General features: G+C 36.6%; 1 protein-coding gene across 3 annotated transcripts in view; it reads right to left on the bottom strand.

The window, feature by feature from the left end:
• Positions 1 to 25,529, bottom strand: part of NPAS3 (neuronal PAS domain protein 3) — a 586,683-nt gene that overhangs the window by 41,474 nt on the left and 519,680 nt on the right. For all 3 annotated transcript variants that reach the window (XM_059475172.1, XM_059475171.1, XM_059475170.1), the window contains one exon: positions 12,763 to 12,881. In XM_059475172.1, coding sequence (XP_059331155.1) covers positions 12,763 to 12,881 — 119 coding nt within the window. The remainder of the gene's footprint in view (positions 1 to 12,762; positions 12,882 to 25,529) is intronic.

Below are 25,529 nucleotides of genomic sequence, written 5' to 3'. Positions count from 1 at the left end.
CATGTCACACTCATTTATGATGGCTGAAATGTTTATTCAGGAGGGAGGAGAAATAATGAGCAAGGTTTCTTTGCTCTTAGTTACCAGGGGCTATTCACAAGATTTTGGACTCACTTGCAGTGTTCCTCATTACAAAACAAACCAGCAGAGTGAAAGGAAAAATAGCATTCCCTACTCTCATTATTTTATTATGGCTTTCACCATACTCGGTGTTTAACTGAAAGCCCCAGTTTCTGTGTCTTTTTTTGCTCTGTGTGTCACTTAGGCTGCTGTTCTAAAGTGGACAAATTGACAAAATAGACTTTTTTATAGAGAGAGGCAAGGAATATGTCTCAGACAACAAATATCTTTGTAGCCTATATAAGAGTAGAATGGACTCAAGCATTTTGATCTCAAAATGAGGATTTAATATCTCTCACAGACTGCACAAAGGCCCAGAAAAATATGCAGTTAGGTACAAGAAGACACACAGAATGAATTCAGCATGCAATGCAGACTGTAAGATACATGAGCGTGCAAGCTGTGATGCATGGAAGCGCTGCAGGGCTTGCAGGAACCTAACCCAGACATTTATTTATTTTTGCACAGACAATAAAATGTGAGCTTTATTCTCTCTCCTGTAATGTTAGTAAGAAAGCTCTATGGAAGAAAACTAATCTTTTCTGCATTTGAACTGAAATCTGAAGTTAGCTCTTGCTGTAACAACTGAGGGTAGAACATATATGCACATTCATCTGTACTTTAATCTCATGTGCATCCCACTGGTTTAGTAGGACTAGACCTACGGTCTATTTGTAAAATAAGACTTGACATGATCTAAAAGACTGAAAAATTATACAAAATTTAACAAATCAAGGTCAGTGGGTTTCCTATAGAAAACCTTAGAACAGCATCTTTTAGATGCATTTTAAAACTTTCCTATGGAAATTTTTACCAAGTACATTAATTCTCTGTTAAAATCTATGGAATCGTTAATATCTTGTTAGCTCGGGAGAAATTTTCAGTAAAGAAAGGGAAATATACTAGAAACATGTAAATTTTGAGGATTGTGGTATACTTTGACCTGGTGAGTCATTAGTAGCTCACTGCACATCCATCTACACCCCTATGAAATTCAGTGGTACCTGGTATTGCTTTGACCATGTAAAACAGCTCAGTATTTGGCTTATTATCCTGTTTAAGTCACTTCCAGTATAATTTTTCCACTTTCATCCACTTATGTGGAGCACCTTCCTTGAATCTCAGGTGAAATCCCCAGGACACCTCATACAAACATGTACTTTGGATAATTGACTGTCTGGTTTAACAGCTAAATTTAAAGCAAGCCAGGGCTATGGCACTGTATATTTTGTTGGATACATGTTCTGGCTTTGTGGGGTATTCACTGCATGATTTGATAAAAACTGAGGCTAAATGAACTCTACAATTTGTATTCCTACAGGCAAAAGTTTATTGGCTTGGGTTTTTTTCCTTGGCTCTGTCTGTAAGGTTCATTACTTACAGTTACTGCAGAATCAATTTGAAATGGCCAAAATCAGTGATGGAATTTATAGCACAATAAATGCACTGCCATACAAGTGCTGCTACACATGAAAGGGCTTCGGAATATTTTCAGCAATCCTTCTACACAGCAGAGCGTTCTGTTTTTATCAATTTAACAGAATCATCACAGGTATATTCTAAGAGGTGTAATCCTGACAGCTACACAGCAGATTTTCTCTGAGGCAGATATTTTTACAGGAAAACAATATTATTGATAAAATCTTAGCATATCAGAACACAAAAAGGAAACTGCACACATCTTTTTCTTTCTCCACAACAGGCATTTGCAGTTCCATTTCACTCACACAAAAAACTGCCCTGAACCAGAAAGAGTTTATGAAGGAAACATTTTCACTCTCCTTGAGATATATATTAATTAATTATCAGCACTATGGCATGTGGAAAATGTGGAGGGCATTTGTAGCTAAAACATAAAGTATAGCATCAGCAGTTCCCTGTTTCTAAAGTCTATAAAGATTTACATTTCTACTTAGTACATTTTTCTTTCCAAGTGTCTCTATTATAGACATCTCATATTTTACATCATTTTAAAGCACAGAAAGTTTTAACTTTAGAATGATGCATTGTGCAAAAAAGACAGAAAAGACAGATGGCAGGCTGTCCTCCCCAAAACTCAATTTCATAATATGCATGTGATTGCTAATAGGCAGGCACTAAAAAACAATTTTCCTTGACGGAGAAGAGCTGATAAATTGTCAACATAAACTTTGTCTGTGGTTGCTCCAGTGATCTAAAGCTCTTCTGTGAGCTTTGTACCATCAAAGTCTGCATCTTCCAACCATATAAAAATTTATGAATGCATATGACTATAAAGTGACTGAAAACAATCCATAATACCTCTTTGGGAGTTGAGAATCAGCTCCTTGCTTCTTCAGGAAAAGCTGCGTCCAGTGGCCCATTCCTAACCCTGGACATATGAGTGTGGGAGATCCAGGCTGGACCCAGAGATGCCCTGTGAGCTGAGTGAAACAGGGCTCTGCATTTAGCTATCTCCTAAGCACAATGCTATGCCTGGTGCTGGACTGAATTCACCAACGTGGTCTTTTTAACAGTGCAAAGGGTCACAACAACTGAAGGCTGCTGATTATTAGGAAGAAATTATTTCTGAGCACTTCAGCAAGGAGAAATGAATGAAAAATCTAATGAGATAACAATTTCCAAGAAGAGAAATATTTATCTAATACCTCAGACCTTCCAAAATATGTCAAAAGTGAAAGGGACCACGAGCTCACATGAAATAAAATGAGCATTCTGCTCTTGCACAACAAATTATTGGGGAAAATGTCCAAATTATTTGTGCACAGAATGAGGCTTGTTTACACTGGTAGTGCAGAGTTAATTTCAGATTTAATATTTCACTGTAACTGGTATCTACTAATTTTGATTTTTAAAAGGCTTATCACTATTAAATATTTTCATGCCTCTAAGAATTCAGATCTTATTTCTGAGAATAACTGAGAAGCAGCAACGCAACAGCAGATGAGCTGTGACTGTTATGTTATCAACATATTTGCCTGGAAGAAAATGATGTGATGATCCCACCACATATTTAATTGCAAAATTTCCTTGAGTTTGATTGTGAAAAGACTGAAACATTTTAAACAGGTTTTTCTTGCCACACAGAGGAGACTTGAACTATTTGCAAGTACGTGACCAACTCCATAAAATGAAGCCATGGGATGAATACATATTTCTCGAACTTCCTTTAAATGCGGGTAATACTGTTAGTTTTGAAGGCACCAGCCTTGCATCCTATTGTTTTAATTTTTTAATATTTCTCTATAAATGTCCCCTAAAACAAGCAAGAATACAAACAAATCAGTAGAAAACAATAAATGTCAAACTTTAGAAATATTGTCAGATATTAGGAGGATACACTCTTTTCCATGTACAGAAGTCACTGATGTGCTATATTGTTTGGTTTAGCATGGAAAAACATACAAAGACAGGAATTATAACTGAATATGTCTGTAAAAAAAGGGGGCATGGGAGGGTCTAATGTGTTATCAGAACTAAAAGTGAAAAACCTTGTTTACCACTAATGAAACACATCATGTCTGTGTCCTTTCAATAGCAAGATCTTTACACAACAATGAGCACAAGAAGTTCAGAGAGAATAAAATACTTATCCATAAAAATTGAAATAAAACTTGTAACCCTCCTCAGAGTAACCTCTTCAGAGCTCAGACCTCTTTATGAAATTTACATGAATTTTCAGTAGAGACTTTAATCTGAAGTTTTTAAGAAAATTACCACTTCTTGTAATACACTTAGTGTTTTCATTTGTTGGCAATATTTTTTACAAATTTTAAGTAATGGAGAAAATTAGGATAATTGTGCTCTTCACACTTATTCTCAGATACTGATAATTTTCCTTTAAGCAGGCACAAAATTCTTGGTTCTAAGGAGGAACAGACAAAAAATATAGCAGTAAAAATTAAAATTTCTTATTTCATACTGGTTAGAGGTGCATTAAGGTGTATAAGCTTTAGGGTCAGTATAAGCCTTGCTCAGCTTTCTTTAAAAGCATTGGGAGTAATAAAGACTTCCATTTTATCTTCAGTGAAATAATACTGCTGAAATATCATCTCATTTTTGATGTCAGCAGTGATTTCTTTTTACCTCCATGATGTCAAATGGGAATTATTATTATTAGAACGACAGCTTCCTAATGATGCTGTAAAAAGGAGGAACTGAAACTCTTTCCACTAAACATCTATATCCTGCTTTCTCCACAGGGTAAAGCAGACAGGCTAATCCACACACCACTCTTCAGGAAAATCAAGAGGCATGTTCAAACACTAAGAAACAGAAGCACCTTAAACATCCAGAAACATAGGCAATAACGGCTTTCTTCATTATATAGTGGTGAATATGCACTCTGAAGAGTAGAGAAAAATGACATTTACACTACAGCAACCCTCTCTGGGAAACATGCTCTGAAACACTCATGATCAATTTTCTATTCTAGGTGGTAAAACTGGCACATCAGTGTCCAGATCACTATCCAGGAGTCACTGCCCCAGGTAAAGTGAGGGAATGAAAGCCTCATGTGATGGCTCCTGTTCAACTGATGGCTTCATGTACAGCACACTGGGGGTGGCCATACCTGAAATGCTCTGTGCCTTTTTTTCCTCCCATTTTGACTGAAGAGTAAGTACAGAAAAATGTTGCTTCATATGACACCAAAATAGATTAATAAGTTTGGCTTTTGAGTAAATGATGGGCTTGAAAACCTTATGCAAACACCCATTCATGCAGAAAGTGAACAGCAGATGCAAACTGGCGCTATCTGCGTCAGCAAATGGGGTATTTTCATTTTCTAATGCACTTTGATCAAACATAAAGAGCTACAGTGAATAATGATTCCCTACCAATTTCACATTTACTTATAACACCTATTGCTTCAGAGTAGTTCACAAAGTCTTTAGGGTGCACATATCTATGGTGGCTATGAAAAAATATTAATCAAATAGGAAAAAGAAAAGGTCTCTATATGAGGCTAGGGAGTTTTGATATAAGAACAGCAAAGCTTGCAAGGAGCCAAGTCACCTGCCAGATGGGGAGGTGGGTGCTGCCAGCCCTGTTCTTTTCCCACAGAAAGGAGGCAGGAACAGCAGTCCCAGGAAGCTCCCCTGGGCTAAATCCAAGGGGCAGGAAAATGGGTTTTGCTGCTGGTACAGTGCTTTGTTTTCCTTCTAAGGAAAAGAATTTTGGAGTAGCTCTTCTACAGTCAGTTGTAGCCCAGTTGAGAGCAGGAGTTCGTATTTTTCTGATTCAGGTTTATTTTTTTTTTTCAACTTTGGTTGTTTGTTGTTTGTTTTGCTGGAAGTTCTGCTAAACTTCACACTATCTGGTCTGAGTGCTTTCTTCTTTGGCATCTCATTTTGTGTATTCAGGGCAACCATCAAAACAAAGGAAGTACCAGCCTGAGAAAATGAAGTGTGATGCACTGGAACACAGAGATGATTTGACAATATTCATGCACTAGGAAGAAAGGCTGAGGATGAGGTACAGCATGTAATCACAGTTGGCTCTGACACAAACGGCCATTGTTATCTTCGGCAAGTTACTTGATATCTTGGTATGTTAGCACTTTCAAGACTCAGATGAGTGTTGCAAAAGTACATTCATTAATATAAATGAATTTATAAGCAAGAGGAAAAAGCCAATAAAAAAAATCCTGCTTTGCACAGGCAAGAGCTGCACATAAATGTGAAAGTTTGAAAAATGTGGAAAACAGTGTATGAGCCTATTGTCTTTTTTCAGCATATTTTTGACAAAAGCTGTGAACTGCTGCAAGTGGTAGAGATAAAGAGGTTAATAGTGTCTGCATTTGGACATCTAAAACAATCCTTAAATTATGAAAAAAGGGGGGCCAAATCGTTTACTGGCAGCAGTTATAAAACAGTGAATTGAGGCAGAGATGCAAGCAGCAGCACCACTCTGTCCTAAAGCAAATCTTGGCTTTGTGTTCTTTTCTGTGCTTCTGTGAAAGGCATATTCCCAGTCATTACCAGTAAACAGTGATAAAAAACATGGGTGGATAACTTAAGAAAACCCTGTGGACTGAAGACCTCTTTTTTCAGTAGCCATTCCTACCTGGGAGCACAACACCATTCTCCCAATGTGCAGTAAGAGGTATTTCCTGCTCTGCTGAGATCCCATTGCTCTCATCCTACTCACTGAGTTTTGCTATTAACACCACAATGGGTCTCACACTGCACTATGAGTTCACACGTCTACATAATTAGTGCTGCTTATGAAAGTGTATCTTACGAAACATTTTCTGTCTCTATGACTCAGTAACACTTGGTTCTTGAAAGAATACTAGATTTGGTTTGAAACTGCTCCTTGTCCATTTTGAATATTTTATTCTGCATCAGAATAAATCTAGTTCTCACAGTTTTCTCTCACAGTTATAGTGGACACACACTGACTTTTAAAAAAGGAGGCTTCAGAATTATGTTGCTTAAAAAAGAGTCAAAGGCAATTACTGCTAATTTGGTGATAATATTATCTTTTTATATTCCATATACTTTGATAATAGAATTCATGAAAATAAAAAATCTCCCAGAAAACAATCTGTGCTTACCCAATTTTATATTTTCTTTCCTTCCAGAACACAGAATTTATTTCCCTTTTACTCAGTTTGGAGCAATCCACAACTCTGAGGCCATCTAAACATTTAAGGTAATTGAGGAGAAACACATCCTGATAACAGGTGTCAGGAATACTACAGCTGCAGTCATTGTGAGGCAGGATCAAAGCTTGAATCTTTCTTGTACAGAAGATTGCTATTAAAAAGGCCTTTTATATAACACTAACTGGTTAATTTCAATAGTGCTACTGCAATAATGAATGCCTAACATATATTAATTTTTCCAGATGGTAGAACAGTGCTATAAATCCCATTAAAAAGATGCTCAGCCCTCATTTTTTCTTTTTGAGATGATGGAATTCATATCCACTGAACACATTTTAAAAAGTTGGTTATGCATTTAGATGCTGAGGGTGAACCAAGCTTTTGCAGATAGATCTCCTAATAGAACCTCACAGTTGCATAGCAAGGCCCCAAAATGAAACCCAGTCTTCTTAATCTGGGTGCAGACCATTATTTCTTGAACCATATCTTTATATCTACGAGTAGATACCTCATAAGATTCAGATTGGCCCATTAGTATTTTGTTCTTTTTCAAGTCATGCTGTATCTTTACTAGCTAAGAGACTTCCTTTTGACAAAAAGGTCATCGATTTACATGGGTGAATTCTCGATCAGTTCTTTCTCACTGACAAATTACCTTTAAGTCTTCCCAGTGCTGAAAAGCCTGGGGAATGCATGTGCTGACATTTAGAAAACTCTTCACATAATGCTTCCTGATGCTGGTTTCTTATTCCTTCTTCACTCAATTAAAGAGGTGTGGCAGTAGCCATGTGATAAAGTACTAAATTCTGCAGTTTTCTTTCTTCCTACAGAGAAAGGTCAGGATATCTTTTTGGGACAGAGTAAAATACTTGACAGAAAAGATTTCAAGGGGGAAGAATATTAGAAAAGGAGGCAAAAAATTTAGGTGAAGCTGTAAAGTGGGATAAGTGAATTCCCTCACTGGGAAGAGAGAATGAAATCTGTCTCTAACACAGGCCACGTCTGAAAAATGTACCAATCATGAGACTATTCCCTGCCTTCTCTTTCCTCCTCCATCCTCTCCTCCTGCCCCCATGAAGTGGAAGGTGCTTTCCTGCAATGATATATTGGGTCCTTAAAGTGATTTTGGAGTAGGGGCATGTTGTTTCTGAATTCCAGGTGAATCTTTTACTTGGATGAGAAACAATACTTTCAATTTTGGATTCAACCAAGATAACAGTATCACAAGATGAGCCCAATGTAATTTTGTCTTTCTAACACATTATTTTACTCTCTTGCCCTCTTGGATTAATGAATCCAAATCCTGCCAAAACCTGCACTTCAAGTGCTCAACTAAGGTCAGCAAATCTTGCCCAACTCCTCAAGTTCTTCTAAAATAAAAAAGTGAATAAAGGAAGGAATAGCATGAAAAAGACTCACAGTAGAACCATGAGAGGCATAAAATTTCAACAAAAAATTTAGATTTCCATCTTCAAAATTGTCAATCAGAGAATTCTAACTTTATGATTTGAAATACCAAATCTGAGAGTACAATCTCAGAGAATGTTTGATTTTAAATGAATTTGCAGAAAGACACCATTGTCAAAAAAAAAAAGAAATAAAGAATTCATGAGGACTACAAGACTAATTTGTGAAAACACTTTTCTGGAGTTTTAAGTATTATTTAAAGTATTTTGATACACCTCATGCAACTGATGTATGAGGTACAGCTAACCAAGCTTGCATCCTCCATTACTGAACTGCAGAAATTAGATGTGCAACAAACCATCCAAATGTCTAAATGAAACTTACCAAACCATTGTTTTTAATATAGCAATTTACTTATTTTTATGCAGTCTGTCAACTGGAAGGGACAACCTGAAGGTTTTCTAGGATGTCTTTAACTCTGCTAATGGGTCTTCAAGATATTTACTTGCCAGCTTTGTGGGAGATGAAGAGGCAACAGGCGTTGGTTATACCACATTCAGAGATTGCCACAGTGCCAGCAAAAGCATAAGGCAATCTCCTCGTGTTTGCTTATCCACTCCTGTAACAGCTCATAATGAGAGTGCTCTTCCATAAAGCAGTAGAGGAGTATGCATGGATATATCCTAGCACCTCTGATGGGCTGATGAGCTGGAATCAGCTGGCAGCTACTGACTCTGATGCTGCTTGATGCTTTGACTGCTTCTTGAACCCCTTAGTCAAGCTTTGTTCAAGAGAACAGTATCAGCTCATGAAAGTTTGAACAAAGAAAATTCTAGCATAATCTGATGGGCAAGTAAACATGACAGAACAATAATAGGACACTGTAGAGGAGTAGAAAATTTACCACTGGACCCGAAAAATATAATTTTGAATTAAAATTAGCTTTGACATATGATTGAGTAAGTCAGACAGTAGAAAAATTGAAGTTGTGAAAACTTTTAAGTGGACAGAACTGTGACCCTAAAAGGGAGGAAAATGAAAATAAAACCAAAATGAAGATAAAATCAAAATTAAATACAAAACCATATTTCAATGATGAAAAAATAAATATTGAAAAAAAAGTAAGATGACTTACTTTTTCAATGTAGAACAAATAGTAATTCTGTCCAGCATGTGTCAGACAACAGCTGCAATGGTAATACGTTCTGAATTTTGCAGTGAATGGAATTATAAGGTTTTTCTTTTTATTTGTTTTCCATGTTTTTTATCAGTTGACTGAATTTTATTTCACTGTTTTTAAAGATTTTAAATTTATTAACTGAAAAATTAATAACTCTCTAGTAGTGAATGTAAACTTTTTTCCGGCAGACCTCTGAGCCTAAGACCATTAAGAATAGGAAATTCTAATTCAAGGAGAGTGATAGGGAACAATGAAAGGGAAAGAGAGAGGAAGGATTAATCATGTAATCACTTTTCCACTTACACTTTTAAGGTAATATGATTCATGGAAAAAGGCTCTTACCTCCATCTTTGCGTGTAACTCAGAACTAGTTATATCAGTTCAGGAAGGGACTATAAACAGGTTCATCTCATGTCAGAATTGTCTAGAGCAGGGTTTCTTTGAGGCATACATATGTGTTAATTTACCAGTCTGCTTTTTGTTACAACATTTCTTTTGATAGAAAATTAGTTCTGACTAGATCAACCTGAATGATTAATCAATTTTATTCTTGGACTGTTTTCACTTTTATGTGATTGTCCTAAGGCAGGAACCACTCTGACAATTGACTAAGCACCTTGTGGACCACCTCAATCATTTGCTGTCTACAGGAAACCTTGGTTCTGAGCTCAGCAAGAGTTTGGATCAAGCCACAACTACTTCACAAAGATGAAAAAAATTTGTCATTGCTGGAGGTTTGAACCCATGGGGAGCTGAATACCTTTGAGGGAGCTAAAATCTGACTCATACCACAGATAGTTCCTAGCACACTGCTCCCAGTGAAAGGTTGTATGCTGATTCAGGGGGGTTATCCCTGAATCCCTTACAAGAGCTCAAGGGAAGGTGTTAGCAAAGAGCCCTTGCCTTTTACAGATGGGAAATTCAGTGCTCTGTTGTGCTCTGAAGGTGTGAGACACTGGCTCTTCAGTGGGCCTGCTCCACCAGGATTCCCTGCAGGAAGTCTGCTGCCCATGATCCCAGCTGGCACAGTATTTCCTGACTAATGCTGAAGGACTTCCAGGGATCTCTGATGCAGAACTTGGCCAGCTTTTCCCAAGATCTTTGTTAAAGTTATGCAACTATTCTTCCCTGTTGATAATTTCTTATAGATGTACATCCATAAAACTCATTAATTTTTCTTAATTTTGGCCTTGAGTTTGTTCTAGTACTGGACTTTTAGAAATCAATTACCAAGATTCCTAAAAGTGACTTTTACTACAGCAGTTGAGTTTTATTATGCTTGTCTGATATACCAACTGACAAGAATGTTGAAACATGGCAGTTCTGAAAGCTCAGTTAAAAGGATATTCACTTGATCCAAATTTTCTAAAATAAATGTACTATTTTTCTGGGGCTTGCTGTGGCCATGGATAATGGTCCTTCCATAGAACACAGAGCGCCAATAACCAAACTTTTGAAAAACTGTAAGAGTGCAATTCATATTGCTGGACACAGCTAAATGCTGCCAATCTTTAAAAACATCAAAAAGCAGAAGAACTGCACATCTATTTTTACACCTGCCTAGGGCTTGCACACTGTTTATGCAATTTTACTCAAGCTGACTTGCCTCATGAAAAAATTTGGAAAACCCTCAATGTTTTATTTACAGGCAGGTTTGTTGGCTTTCATACTTTTTCTTTTTATCCATTAATTGTGTTCAGGAAAAACTGGCTATAAAATATATCAGATCTTTCAAAACTAATTTTGCTGTACTTGTGACACCTCAGTTGTGGTTTTAAATGCTGCCATGAGGCATTAGAAATTCTAAGAGAAATAAAATTGTATTTACATGATAGACATTACCATGTCTTTTGAGCCAAGGGTCTACTGTGAATTTTAAAAATTGTATAGTAATGAGTAAAAACCCCACCTTGTGAAGCCAGCTTATATGTCCTATTCTGATGCTGGACTAAAATTAGATTGTCAGGAGTCCAAGAGAGAGAATGACAGAGTCATTCACACATCTTACTTCTGTTCCTACCTACATCTGGAAAAAAAAAGTGAGACTACAAAATCCACAGACAAATTCCTTATGTTTTACCCATTATTATTGCATCAAAAATATCCAGCAAAGTAAGTTCTCTATCAATCTAACTTTGTCCAAGTCTGGTGGACCACACCTAATAATGACAATTAGTTTAACTTCAGTGACCTGAAAAAACAAGATCTCTTCCAACCTAACCATTCTATGGCTCCATGATGTGCCAATTAATTAATTAATTCATTTATTAATTCTCCTTCTTCCTCCTAAGACACTTCAGTGTCAATACACTTCCTGGTCTTGGTATCTTCCTAGACTTGCAAGCATGAACAAGTACTCAGTGCATTCTTTCAGCTGTTGACAATTAAATAGGACACAGATCAGAAACTTGTGATGCTTTAAGAAACCGTTGCTTTGGACTTAAAACTTCTACTAGCAGCAACTTTAATCATCTTCACCCAGAAACCATCCAAGAGCATGATTCACAATCACTTGCTTGCAAAGATATTTCTGCTAGATTTTTACTCCTCAGGTAGCTACCATAATGCTATATTCTTAGAGAATTTTTTGGGAAAAGTGAGTTGGGGAACTTTACTTTAAAGCTTCTCTAAATCTTCCTGTAAAAACCAAAACAAAATGGTTGTGAAAGCTTTTAAATGAACTTTCACAAGCAACTTCTTTAAATACCCACACATTCTCACATTTACTTTCCTGCACCACTCTTTTATTTTGTATAAAACTTAATGGATGACATATTTCATTCCACAAGTTGACAATGTTTAAAATGTGCTATTCCTTCTAGTTTTAGTATACTGCAAAGCCAGTGATAGCTACAGGCACTATGAGCGATATACAACTGAAGAAAAATGAGATTACTGCTGATAAGGAACAAGAGACTTTCATATCTTAAAAGACTCTGAAATCCAGCAAATATGATCCCCAGCAGCAGATGCCCCTCAGACAGACAATGAAAGAAAAATAGTGGAAAAGTACTCAATGTGGCTCATTGTTTCCTACAGCTGGAATGGCAGAAAAATGAAATAGCATGCTGCCTGCATGAAGAAATCCTACCTCTCTGGGAAAAGCATAAACCAAAAATTACTAACAGTCTTACAAAACGAGCAGTAATTTTCCACTGTGGGAAAAGTGATGTTACTCTGACTCACCTTCTTTGGTAAAAGATACCTTTACTTTGGAAATGTTCCTCTTTTGAAGGCTATCATGCTGTTATCATCAACATTTATCATCATAATGATCCATTTAATCGAAGTGCAGTACAAAAGCCAAACCTCAGGCTGAAAATATGTATTAATGATTCTTTAACAAAAGGAATGAGATATATGCAAATGTGAAATAGCTCCTTTCTCTGTCTATTAAGGTGCTCCTGGAACACGAATGAGCATAATTTCAAGATGTCAATATTTCATGTTACAGTGCAACCCTTACCTTGTATCCTGATGATTTGATGTGCACTCCTCGCTTGGTCAGGGTAGATTTCATTCGGATGAAAAAAGAGCGCTCTAGAGTGTTGTCAGTGGTTAGCAAACTGGGGTTTGTAGATTCCACTAGGGAATAGAAAAAATACATATACACATAATTTAGATTTTATACATCCCCTCTAAGCTATTTTTCAGGTGCAATCCTTGAACTCACTAAAAATAAATGACTGATGGATGCTAAGAGTGTTGTAATCAATTTAACTCATTTAGAAAATGTTTATTTAGCAAAAAAGAAATTACAAAAATATACATATACTCAGTATGTCTCATTTTCAAGTTATTTTTCCCATAAAATTTTTAACAGAGATTTGTCTCATTAACTCTTTCTTGCACAATTTAGTGATGACTGCAGTTGGAGGGTATGTTGCTAGAGTGTATGACATTGTTTTAAAAACTGTTTGTCAGTATTTTGTAAAAGGCAAAGTCTCACTTAGGTAGCAATTCTCTCCTGAAATAGGTTGCACATTCTGCAGATTTTTATTCCCTAGTCACTCCTCAACTGCAGTGATACCTGAGTCAGTGCTGGATTTGTGTGCCTTGGTTTCCATATTACTGAGGCTAAATTAGGGCCTTTATTATCAATAAAACATTAAACAACCTGAAGGCAAGAATTCTCAAGTAAATGACACATATTATTATTATTATTGGCATCATATCATCAATTATTGGTGATTAATTAGTCATTAATCAAACATCTTTCGAGTTCAGCTGAAGGGATATTGTACTTGCTCACAACTAAGTATAGCTCTCACCTGCATTTCTCCCTCCCTTAACTGCAACCACTAAATTACTTAAGACTCAGTATAAACCATGATAAAATAGCATCAGCACTGAGGTATTCTTTATACAATCTTTACAATTACTATTTTTTAGCCCTGATAATCAATTTATCCCTGAAATATTTAATGGGAAAATTCTGGAGCAGCTTACAACAAACAGGTATTATTTGATATAAAAGTAATTTCAATTTCAGTGAGGAATTAACATGGAACAAAAATATTTTGAAATTTTTCTTCTGTTTAGGAGAACCACACAAACTACTAGTAGAAAGTGTTAAAGTATTTAAAATGCCTTTGTTATGCAGTCAACAGAAGTGCAAAAATTTGTTTGTGAGCTAAGGATTTTATTTAATTGTCCTTGATTTAATGTGGTCAACTTGTCTTCTGTTTCTGACATTTCAGCTCTGTTGTGATAACTGACAACAGTGCCCCTTTCTTTAGTGTGTCTCTTAAGATTTTTTTGTTTTAGAGAGCATGAATTTGATGTAATTTTAAATGTACAGCTCTTTATCACTCGAGGGAAAAGCAGAGCCATGTTATATTTAGTACTTTCATTTCTTCTGATTAAATATGAATTACTATGAAATTTTTCTCATCATCTAACACACCATAATACGCCAACAGCTTTTTAATACACTGTATAAGCACAAACTTCTGCTCTAAGAGTTTAATTTGCCCCTCTAATCCAATCACATCAACCTTATTTCTCTTATCAGAGATTCCCATTTTGAATTAAATGAGCTCATTAGTTTTAATCAAAAGCAGAGAGATCAAAACTTAAACGTAAATGCTTTAGATCAGAACTGTCAGTCAGCCGTGCAGTTCTATTTTACTAAAACACAAGATCAGAGACCCTTAGAACCAATTTTTTCTCGTAAGGGATGCCAAGAGCTTGAAGATGCTATATCCTTTTTTTTTTTCTCCCAAGGACAGATTATACATTTAAGGTTAGACTTAATTTAGAGTATTTTTTTCATCCTGGTGGAAATGGAAAAGTATGCCATTCTGCTGTTGTCTCTTTCACATTTATTGGTGCAGGTCCTTGGAGACCTGAACAAATGTGAAGCCATCGCAATCCATGCAACAAACCTGTCTCAAAAAATTCAGCTCTGTTCAGCAATATCACATAAGAAATAAAACTCTGAAGGGAAAGATATTTTTCAGGGTGTGGGACAGTTAAACCCTGAAACAGCAGCCAAAATCATCAGGATAGCAGCAGTGCTGGTAAGGTGAGGATCATAATTAATTATTATTTTTATTGTACAGTACAGTGCAGTAGTTAAAGAGTATATTAAGAAGCCACAGCATGGGTGCTTCCTGCTGTGTGAAGAAATGCTAAAATCAGCTTAACAAGCATAGTTGTTGTAGTCCAGCACATTATACTCTAGTACAGGCAGTAAGTACAATATGTCCTCCTGTGTTCTAATGGTAATTACCTAAACATACAGAATTAAACACATGATATCTTATGCTCAAAAAAAAAGATCAGGCTGTAATACATATGCAATATTCCCAAAAAATGGAAATTGAAATTTCTCTTTCATACACTGTTAAGTGAAAGAAAGGAAAACAACTGACATACCATAAAATGTACTTGGCATAAATATTTTTTAGGCTCATTTAATCATATATCATAAGATTCACATAATTTTGCTATTATTATACTATGCATAAATCTATACATCTCTAAGTGAACATTACAAAGTGCACAGATTTTATCCAACAGACTGGAACAGTATCATACAAATATGTATTCTGAAGTGTTTGATTTTCTTTAACAAAAAGTATCTGAGAGTGTATGTGTGAAATGGGATTGGTTACCAAAAAGTCCAGAACAGCTTATGAATAGCATTTTGAATTTCTCTCAAGAGAGAACCATTAGGGCTGATAGTGCAAATCTGCATTCAGAGTTGCACCCATCCACGGTAGGTACTGTAACAATACTGATGGTGATTATGCATGCAGGATTTAAAAAAAAAGATGTGCACAGAACAGCTCCATTGATGTCAGTGAGATTTGCACAGGAATATTTGGAATATGGTCCATTATGAGTTCTCAGGAGCTGGTTTTAAACATATGTGACTGAACATTTTCCATTTTTTTTTTCAATTATGTCAAAGCAGACTTGCAATCTGAGGAATATCAGGATGAAACTCTAGAAATTAATTTTTGATGGAAAAAAAAATCTAAAACCTTTAAAAAGTCTGAAGTAAACGAGGTCCACTTGGCTTGATACTGCAGAAACAAAAGGCATCTTTTTACACTGAAAAATAAGACTTCTGGCTTGAATTTACTGAGTTTAAACCTACTGTTGAGTTATAAACTTCTTAAACTGTGAGTTTAGAATGCTAATTATGTGATAAAAGCCAATGCTTACTGCATGTGAATTAAAGTATTTTACACTGTCAGACTTAGAAGTATAAAAAATAAGTCTGGGTTGTCTTTGCAAAGCAGGTAATTGTGTACTCTGTTGGGAAAGCACTTGCCTTTGTGTGCCCTTAAACATCTTCAGTGGATACTACTAAAGGAATAAATGTCTTCTCTTTCTGCTCCCAAAGCTGATAATGCAGGATGAGATTTCTAGACACAAGGAATGCATTTTCCATTTCAAAGGGAACGAAACTGCAATCTACTGTACCCATATGGAAGTGTCACAAATGTTAAAAAGCTAAAGTAAGAGCCACAGAGGCAAATGGGAAGATATTATGAAAGAGCAGCCAATTCACAAAACTGTTTTGTTATCGTCTTAACTTACTGAGATTTGCTCTGTTGGTCAGAGCATGGTGCTGGCAATGCCAAGGTTGTGGGTTTGATCCATGTATGGGCCATTCACTAAGGACTTGGAGGTGTAGGCCCCTTCCAATTCAGAATATTCTGTAATTCTGTGAACTTCTGTGATTCTAAACATTTCTTTGTGAACAAACCCTATATCCCTGATCCCTCAATGGGCTTTGCTTTGGGAATGATCTTGGCCCCAGACCCCCCAAACCAGTCACGCATTGTTTAACTTCATGCGCTGGAAGAGTTCTTCTGGTTTTCTGATGGCACAAAAACATAGCCATAGCTGTCTGGAGGACTGAGGTCCATGGCTCTCATCCTAAAGGGATCTGCAGAGGTACTCTACACCTGTGTGCAGTCTGACTAATGCTATAGAGCAAAACAATGTAAACTAATGCAAATAATTGCTCATACACAGAATAGCACAAGTACTGTCCCTATGAGTGATGCACAAGCACATTCAAATTTAGATAAACAATTTGTCCCCCAGGAAAAAAGAAGTTCCACATTTGATTTATGTATTAAAAAAAGCTGCTACAGTAGGCTGAATAATGTTTACCAACTTCTGGGCTTTTTTCTTGACAAGCATTAAAAATAATTGAGAGGAGAAAAATGCATTTTTGCATGCCAAACAGAGAAAAGACAGGCTTCTCATTCTTAGGAAGAAAGGAAGTTATAGAGGGAAAACCAAAAACAAACAAGGAATTTGAGATTGGTGGAAAAAAGTACCTTATGGTTTAACATAAAGGATTTTCTGGATTTTGTAACGATTTAGGAAGGTTTCACCTGGCTTTCATTTCACTTCCTTGAAAACATATGTCCATACATTTTTAAAAGGACATTCTCAAACACCAACTATACAGCCACCTCTTAAAAGAGAAATAAAAAAAGCGAACATACAAAACAGTCAGAAAAAGGGAGCTCTTTTCCTGTTATCTTCTACACTTGCAAACCTCCTCTCACATTTTCTTAAAGGCTTATAAACCTTTGCATAGGGAACTGAGAATCATTATGTTCAGAGGAATTTATAGGTAATATAAATCTATCATTTTCAGTTGGACTAGATGCAGCTTTTAAATGTTTCTCTTTTTTCTGTGCAGTTTATTGTCTGTAACCAGGCATTAAAAGACTAAGAAAATTTAACCTTGATTACTTAAGTGACTCTCAAAAAATCACTATTTGCCAAGATCATTCTCTCTCCGTATCTTACAGATCAAATTTGATAATTTTATAAACTAAAAGACAGATTATCACAACTACTCACCCAACAAATAAAAGACAAAAGCTACAAGTTAAGACAATTTATTTCCAATAAGTGCAAGTTACTATACTTAGCAATTGTGCAAATGAATGTTTTAAAGTGAAGTGGGTTCAGGCTGATCACAGGCTGAGCATGGGCAAGTAGTGGAAGCTAAAATTTGTTCTAGGAAACTGCTGAAGATTCCTGGGCTACTTGGATGAACCACTTTGGCTTATTTGTGGACACCGGGAGCCCACCTGGAGACCAACTAAAGAGCACAGAGTAAACAACTATATAGCAAATTCTATAGGTGCTCTCTTGGTCTCACCAGTGTGCTCAGCACCCAGTGAAATCAAGGACTATATGAACTACTTATTTAACATTTTGGGTGGCAAAGGCTCATTCACTCTTCCAAAGCAATACTGTTTCTAAAAGGAGGAATAATATTTTTGCTGTAAACTGTCCCAGTTAGAAACAGGAACTTGAACTCCTGAATGATCAGATTTGGATCTGAAATTCATGGTCCTTTTAGATGACTGGGTAAAACTCATAAAATTTCTGTTTTGAAATTTGCTGTAAAACTGAAGAAGTCAAGAATTGGACTGGATTTTAGGTGACTTAGTTCCATTCTTTCCTTTATATGGGGAAATAATAATGGAAGCTGGATAAGGCATCACTCAAAAGGGGAAGATTCAGGACAGATCTTCAAAAAAAAAAAAGGAAAGAAAGATGACTTTTTATAAAGAATTTATATCTAGGTAATGTTTTCAGACAAGATAATAAACTGTTCTTTTTTGTCACCCTACCTCCAAGATTAAGACAATACACTTTTCATGACCTATAGGCATATTAGAAATTCAAAGGCATATAAACTTTAAATGCTATCAGACTTCTGTTGAAAGGTAGATCTTGTAATGTTTTTTATTAATTTTTCCCCCCTACTCTTATCTCTCCAAATTTTCCAGATCCAGCAACTGACGGTATGGTCTAGATTGTCTTTTGTAAAATCCTTAATTTTTTGCAAACAATTTGACATTGAAGCATTATATGTAATATATTTATTTCATTTCCTTCACAATTTCTAAAGAGTATGCTATATATATTTACATCTAGAGATATGAATATTTTTATAATCACTGTAATTACTGGCCTATGGTCCACATGAACGGTGGACACTGTTAAGCTTAGATATTTGTTCGAAACTGGGAGAACAAGAGTCTAACTCAGATACATCCAAGTTTTTTTTAATGTGATACAAGTCCATGCATTCAAGCAAAACACAACTCAGTGAAGTAGCAGTGAATTTAGATACAACAGCCAAGGAAGTGAGAGAATGTGTTTAATATCTGATCTACTTGCATACTATAGTTTGGGCACAAAAATGGCTGGATCTGCACAGAAATAAGCCATGCTTTGCAAAGTTATCCTGTAGTATTACATATAATGAGCTTGCCCTGTTTGCTTTTTAATTCAACTATGCCCAGGCACTGACTATAGTTATGTAGGAGAAACTGAAGTAAAAACTCAGAGGCAGGCATTTAGTATTATCAGAGACATTTTTGAATATTCTATTGTAATCTGAACTACCCTTATTGGACTAATAATCACAGAACCACAGAGTCATAAGATGGTTTGGGATGGAAAGAATCTTAAAGATTGTCTAATTCCCACCCTCCTGCCATGGGCAGGGATACCTTCCACCAGCCAGGTTGCTCAGAGCCCATCCAACATGGCCTGGAACACTTCCCATGGATGGGGCATTCACAACTTCTTTGGCAAATACAGTGTCCATCTTTCTCACAGTAAAGAATTTTTCCTCATTTCTAATCTAAACCAAATCTCCTTCAGTTTATCACCACACCCCCTTGTCCTGTCACTACATGCCTTGTAAAAACTCTCTCTCCAGCTTTCTTGTAGCTCTCTTTAGTGACTGGAAGGCTGCTCTAAGTTGTCCCCAGAGCCTTCTCTTCTTCAGACTGAACAATTTAATTCTCTCAGCCTTTCCTAGTATGAGAGGTTCCACCCCTCTAATCATCTTGTGTCCCTCCTCTGGACTGTCTCCCATATAGGTCCATGCCCTTCCTGTGCTGGGGCCCCGGAGCTGGACGCAGCCCTGCAGGTGGGGTCTCACGGGAGTGCAGTAGAGGGAGAGAGTCCCCTCTCTCGCTCTGCTGGCCATGCTGCCTTGGATGCAGCCCAGAATAGGGTCAAGTAATACTTTATTTAATCCCTCAAAGCTTTCCTCCTTGTGCATTGCCTTCTGTTTCTTCTTCAGCCTAGAAATGTCTTATCAGGCTATTAATATCCAACATATGCAATTTACTTCCCATGTAAACTTTATCCCACAGAACTCTTCACATATCTGGTAAAATAAAGAGTTAAGAGCCAGGACAGAGCTATAAATAAAATATTGCCAAGATAAAACTATGAATAAGATTTTTGTTAAACTATGACATAGAAAGACAGATTTCACAACAAATTTTGGTATGTCAGTGATCTGTGAAAGACACTGGGCTTTTTTGTTTGTTTGAAAACAACATGATAAAGATTTGTTATTAATGGAGCTAATCATGGTAGGAAACCTTAACTCTGAGAAGTGTTTGAAAATGTTACAGTCTACTGGGCTTCAATCCATTATCTGAACACTCACAAATGTACCCATACTCATCCAATAGACCAGAACAACTCTTGAAGAGCTGCTATGGTCTTGCGAGTGAGTGGTACATAAACCATCCTGTGTATGAAGTTAAAACCTTCCCCTACACTTTTACATCTAAGGTTAATTTATTTTAAACAATGGAATAAATAATCCGACCTGACCCGGTTTCATATGCGGTCTCATATGAGGTCAGCAACACTCCTACATTTTCAAGATGTGGTGAAATTCCCAAAGAAAATTAGCCCAGTGATAGCATTTCCTTACTGTTTACTCACTAATCCTAATAAAGTTTGAAACAGGACACACCCAATGGATGGGAGAGGTCCTGATATTAGGAGAGAGTAGTATCATAAACAAGAGTACATCTCTGCTCTGTTAAGGAATGTTTATGGAAAAAAGAAACTGGGAAATGAGAAAACAACAAAGGAAAAAAAAAGACACTGACTAATTTTGAGGGTAAAAACTTCACTGAATTCCCCAAGGGCTTTATGGTCCTGTGAGGAATAGAGGACTAGATGTTTAATCTCCTTTGAGATGTGGCTGGTTTCCACAACTTAAATGATCATTATCCTTGCTGAGAAGCTTCTTATAAACAATTGTAAGCATTTTGTTTCAGCACAAAGCTGCCATTAAATGCTGATGTTGCTCCCCCTCTTTCTTGCACTAGAAAACTGAGGGCATTTTTCCTTTCTTGCTAGTTTTCTGCTCTTGCCTAGTAGCTTGTGAATCATTAACTGACACTACAGAGCATAGCTGTGAAAATAACTGTGGTTTAGAGCTGCCAATAATGGCCCACTAAAGTTCCTTCCCAGCACATGGCATAAAAACACCTCCAACAAACATTAAAAAGTCCCTTCTGATGTTGCTTAACGTTGCCAGCCTGCTTGGGCTTAAAAAGCACAATAAAGAGGTTGCTTTCCAGATTTTCATATGCCAAATGGGAGGTGCTTTTTGGTGAAGCTTTTCCCTCAGGGAAAGGAGAGCAGCTGAGTTACCTCACACTGCAAAGTCGATGTTTGGATGATCCCACTCTAGGGAAACATACACAAGTGCCACAGTCAAGCTGCTACTAGTGGATTTGTCTGTACTAAGCAACTAAGCAGTAGAAAAGTTCAAGAGAAAAAAAGGAGCATCATAAAGATACTCTTTGGGAGCACATGACATCCAGCAAAAGCCATTATGCAGCAGCCTGAGTATGCCAAGGAACAACAGTATGAATACAAAAAGTGAGTGTTTGAAGTCTTAGTGGAATTCCCTGAAAATATAGCCACTTGAGGAATCTATTTCTTCAGAAAATACCTTTTGTGCTGTTGGGATATTTGGGGGATTCTATTTTCAATACCTGTGTTCTGGATCTAGTGGAGCAATGCTTTTATCACGACTATAAAATGGTTATGAGGCAATTCCTCATATGAAACAGTCAGTAACAGTGGAGCTTTTTAATGACAAACATGATGTCAGACAAAGGGCATCAGGACTTACTCTTTGTACTACAATACAAAATAACAATACATAAACACCTTTGTGAAAGCAGCTTGAAACCCCATGTTTTCTATTAAAAAGTCATGTTCAATCTTCGCTGTTGATAGAACAGAATAGCTAACACAGAGAACACTGTATATCAGAAAGGTCAATAGTTATTATGAGCTACAAATATATTTTTTTCCATCCTTCAGGCTGTTTAGCGCATATCACAGCATGAGCAGCTGTCTTCTTTAATGCTTTTAAAATTAGAATCCCAAAGAGGAAGAAAAAAATTACATTTGCAATGATTGCTCTTTGCTTTTGTAAGTTTACTTTAATACACTATTTTATATACATGAATCTTGCATGCAGCCTAACCAAGGGGCAGTTACTGGTTCCTAGTATCTACTGGATTGTTACATCAATGCATACAGAATCCTGACAAAAAAATCACTTTGCACAAATTGTGTAACCTTGTTGAATAACATGTCTAGAAAAGTATGTAGCTACTGAGCATATGTTTAAATCAGGCAAGTGCACATGTGCAGGCACAGACTGATCTGCCCATGGTGAACAGTTACTGGCTCAGCAGCAATAAACAGAGGGGGCCACCATTTTCTGTTCACACACTGAAAAAGGGAAAAAAAAAGGGTGGTATGACTGTGGCAGCATTTGACCTCTCACATTTTTCAAACGTGGCAAATAACTGGGTCCATCTTTGCTAACAGTGAACAACTGCTTAACACTGCAAAGAGGTTTCCATTCTCTTCTTGGGATTTCTATCACATTGGCTCTATCAAACAGTTCCACTTTCCAAGTTTAAACTTTTTATGAATGCATATTGGTGCGTCAAATGCAAATAAGTACTCTATAAATATTTTGAAGCATGGAGGGCAAGAAATAATTTTCTTTATAAAACAAATTTTTAGCTAATTTTGAATGGTTCAATGATAAGAACTCATGCAAGTTGGATTTACACACCATATGTTGTCAAGGGAAAATATGTATAAATGTCTAGAAGAACTGTCATGAGTTTAATTTTTGTTTACAGATAACTTCATCACTGGACAGTCAGTAGAATAGGCATGGTGCTAGGCACCATGTCATGACTTCAGAATAATATATTTCAGAATACATTCAAGTGACACTTTTTCTCACACAAAATGTAAGAAAACGTATTTTCACATACTCAGAATCTACTTACCCCTGTCAAAACCAGGTTTAACTAACACTGGTAATTTTCAATATAAAGAGTAATGGAAAAAATGAAGAAATGTAGCCTTTCTCATACTTTGCCAAACAATTAGCACTTTAAAAATCCCATAAATATAACTATTACTTAAACATGAAAATACTTATGTCCTCTACACTGTGCATCCAGCTGTATTTCAGAGTGCCGTTAACATTTCCATCATTACAAGTTCTCTGTGCAATTGTCCCTTCTCATCTGTGACACTGACACTCCATGACCCGGTCCAGGATAAGATGAATCAGACAGGCTGCTAATCCTGCAGCTTCTGAGGGATTTGCTAGCACAGCTGGGACAGTGGGTAGCTGATGCTGTTGGGACAGGCTGCTCAGCTGGCAGTGCTCTCAGAAGCAGCCCTCACCTCCAACACTCACGTTCCTGGCTGAAGAACGGGTAAGAGACCCAACTGCCCAGGTTTCTCTACAGCTTTGTCCCTTATTAGAACTGCTGCCTTGTTCCTGTTACAGTATTTTCTCCTCAGGGCAGCAGATTAAATTAAAATATGGCAACAATATTCCTAAGGTACACCAAGAGAGTTCTTATATGGATAAGTTAGCACTTACAGAATTCTTTGCTCATGCAGAATTTATAAAAAAGCTGAAAATAATGACAAGTGCTATGCCATTTAAATTCAAAAGGAGTTGAGAACAAGTATCTCCAAAACTGACAGACTTGAGTCTGCTGAAGGAAAAACCCCTAGGGGTAGTTTCTGTGGGCTGTAGCCATGCATTATTCTTAGAAAAGTATTCATTCAAATTATTTAGTAAAAACAAATGTCAAGTGGACCGGACATCTTACTTTTATTATATTTTCTGTCTTTATCTATTTATTTTGCACTGTGGAATTAAGAAGGTTTTTGACAGACATAATCAGAACCTGTCATATAACACAGGAAACAGCATGTTAAAAAATCAGCCCACACTGCAGATATTTTGGCATATTTTTCACAAGGCTTGAATAGTAAACACTTAACAGACAGAATTCTGGGGTATTTTTTAACAATGGGAACAATGACTTTTTTTTCCCATAATGCCCCTTTCAATTCAAGTGCCAAGAAAACAAGGCCAGGCCCATGATAAAACTAATAAGGTGATCAATAAAAATAGTTATTCCGTTTTTTGGTAATCCATTTTTCTTCCTTCAGTGTTTGCAAACTGAGCAAATTGCAGAATGAGCTTTTAGGCACTGTCAGAACATGGTATGACTGGTGAAATTTCCATGGTACAGTATTTTCTGAGTTTTTCTGAGTTAAAATTTTTCTACATTGTATCTTCACAATCCTGGAGCTTGAACTGTTTCTTTTTTCTCCAAGTCTGAAGATCACCCCATGGATTAGTAAATGATTGAGGATTGTCTCTTAAAAGACTCTTTAAAAAACTGTCAGAATCAACCCGAGACAAAGATTTATTATGAACTATTTAAAGGGCTTAATATATGTATCCCCAAAGAGCCCTTGGAGCAAACTAGAAAGGAAGAATGGAAATCTCAAAGAATGGGAAAAATCTCCAATGCCCCACTTTCTTCACACCATGATTACTGTTTACTCAAAGGATAAAATGCCTAACCTGTCACATGCAGTCTTCAGAAGCTGTATTATTGCTGATGTACAGTAAAAACCCAAAACAATGAGCCTAGACAGCAATATGCCTAAGAAAGGCAGCTGTAATTTGCTTTCTAACCTGTCCACTAACACACTAATGTGGATACATCTTGTAGAAAACGCTGATCTCTTGACCCAGACAGCAATCAAGCAACTGCCAGAGTGTTTGCTGTCACACAAGCTGTGACCATTACCTTAATTATATGTTACCACGTAACAAACCTTCTCTAATGAGCAACTCTTCTCCCACCCGTGTGCCAGCTAACCCTTCTCTCCTTGAGGAGTATCAATGCAGATAACTTCAATTTGAAATTTGAAAAGCATATTCACATAGAGTACTTCCCATAGAAAAAGATATGCATTACATAAATATATGTAAAGGGTAAACTTTAAGTAAAGTTGGATATGACCTTTAGCTATATGTTCACATATAAATATATCCATCTTTCCATATTTCTTTGTGTTTAGGGAAGTACCTAAAATACTTCCACAACGATACGTTTTACGACTGAGCCCAAAGAAAAGGTACATGAGTCATGGCTCACACAAATGCTTGTTTTCCCTCTGTGGTGCCAACTTCTAGCAGGTTATGCTTTCAGTTCACTTCTAGTTTTTATATCGTTTTTTCCCCCCTTCTGTTGTCAACTGTTAGGACATTCACATTTAACTTACAGGACACCATATCCTTATAATCAAATAAAAGGGGGGAAAGATTGAGAAATAGAAATCTGGTTTTGGTCTATCTGGATTATTAATCTTTCTTCCTATGGGATAGTTTCAACATTTTAGCCCTTCATGCTAAATGCATATCTAACCTAAATAATTCAGCAGACTTCCCATCTGCTGTGTTTTACTTCAGTGGGCAAAACACTTAAAAATACAGCTATTACACCACAAGAAGATCAGGAGGAACATGAGAAGGACCTAAATAGAAGTCAGAGCAGA

Source organism: Ammospiza nelsoni, chromosome 6, assembly GCF_027579445.1.
Source record: "Ammospiza nelsoni isolate bAmmNel1 chromosome 6, bAmmNel1.pri, whole genome shotgun sequence".
In the NCBI taxonomy this organism is placed as follows: domain Eukaryota; kingdom Metazoa; phylum Chordata; class Aves; order Passeriformes; family Passerellidae; genus Ammospiza; species Ammospiza nelsoni.
The sequence above is the reverse complement of the archived record's forward strand: the minus strand, read 5'-3'. Positions and strand labels throughout refer to the sequence as shown.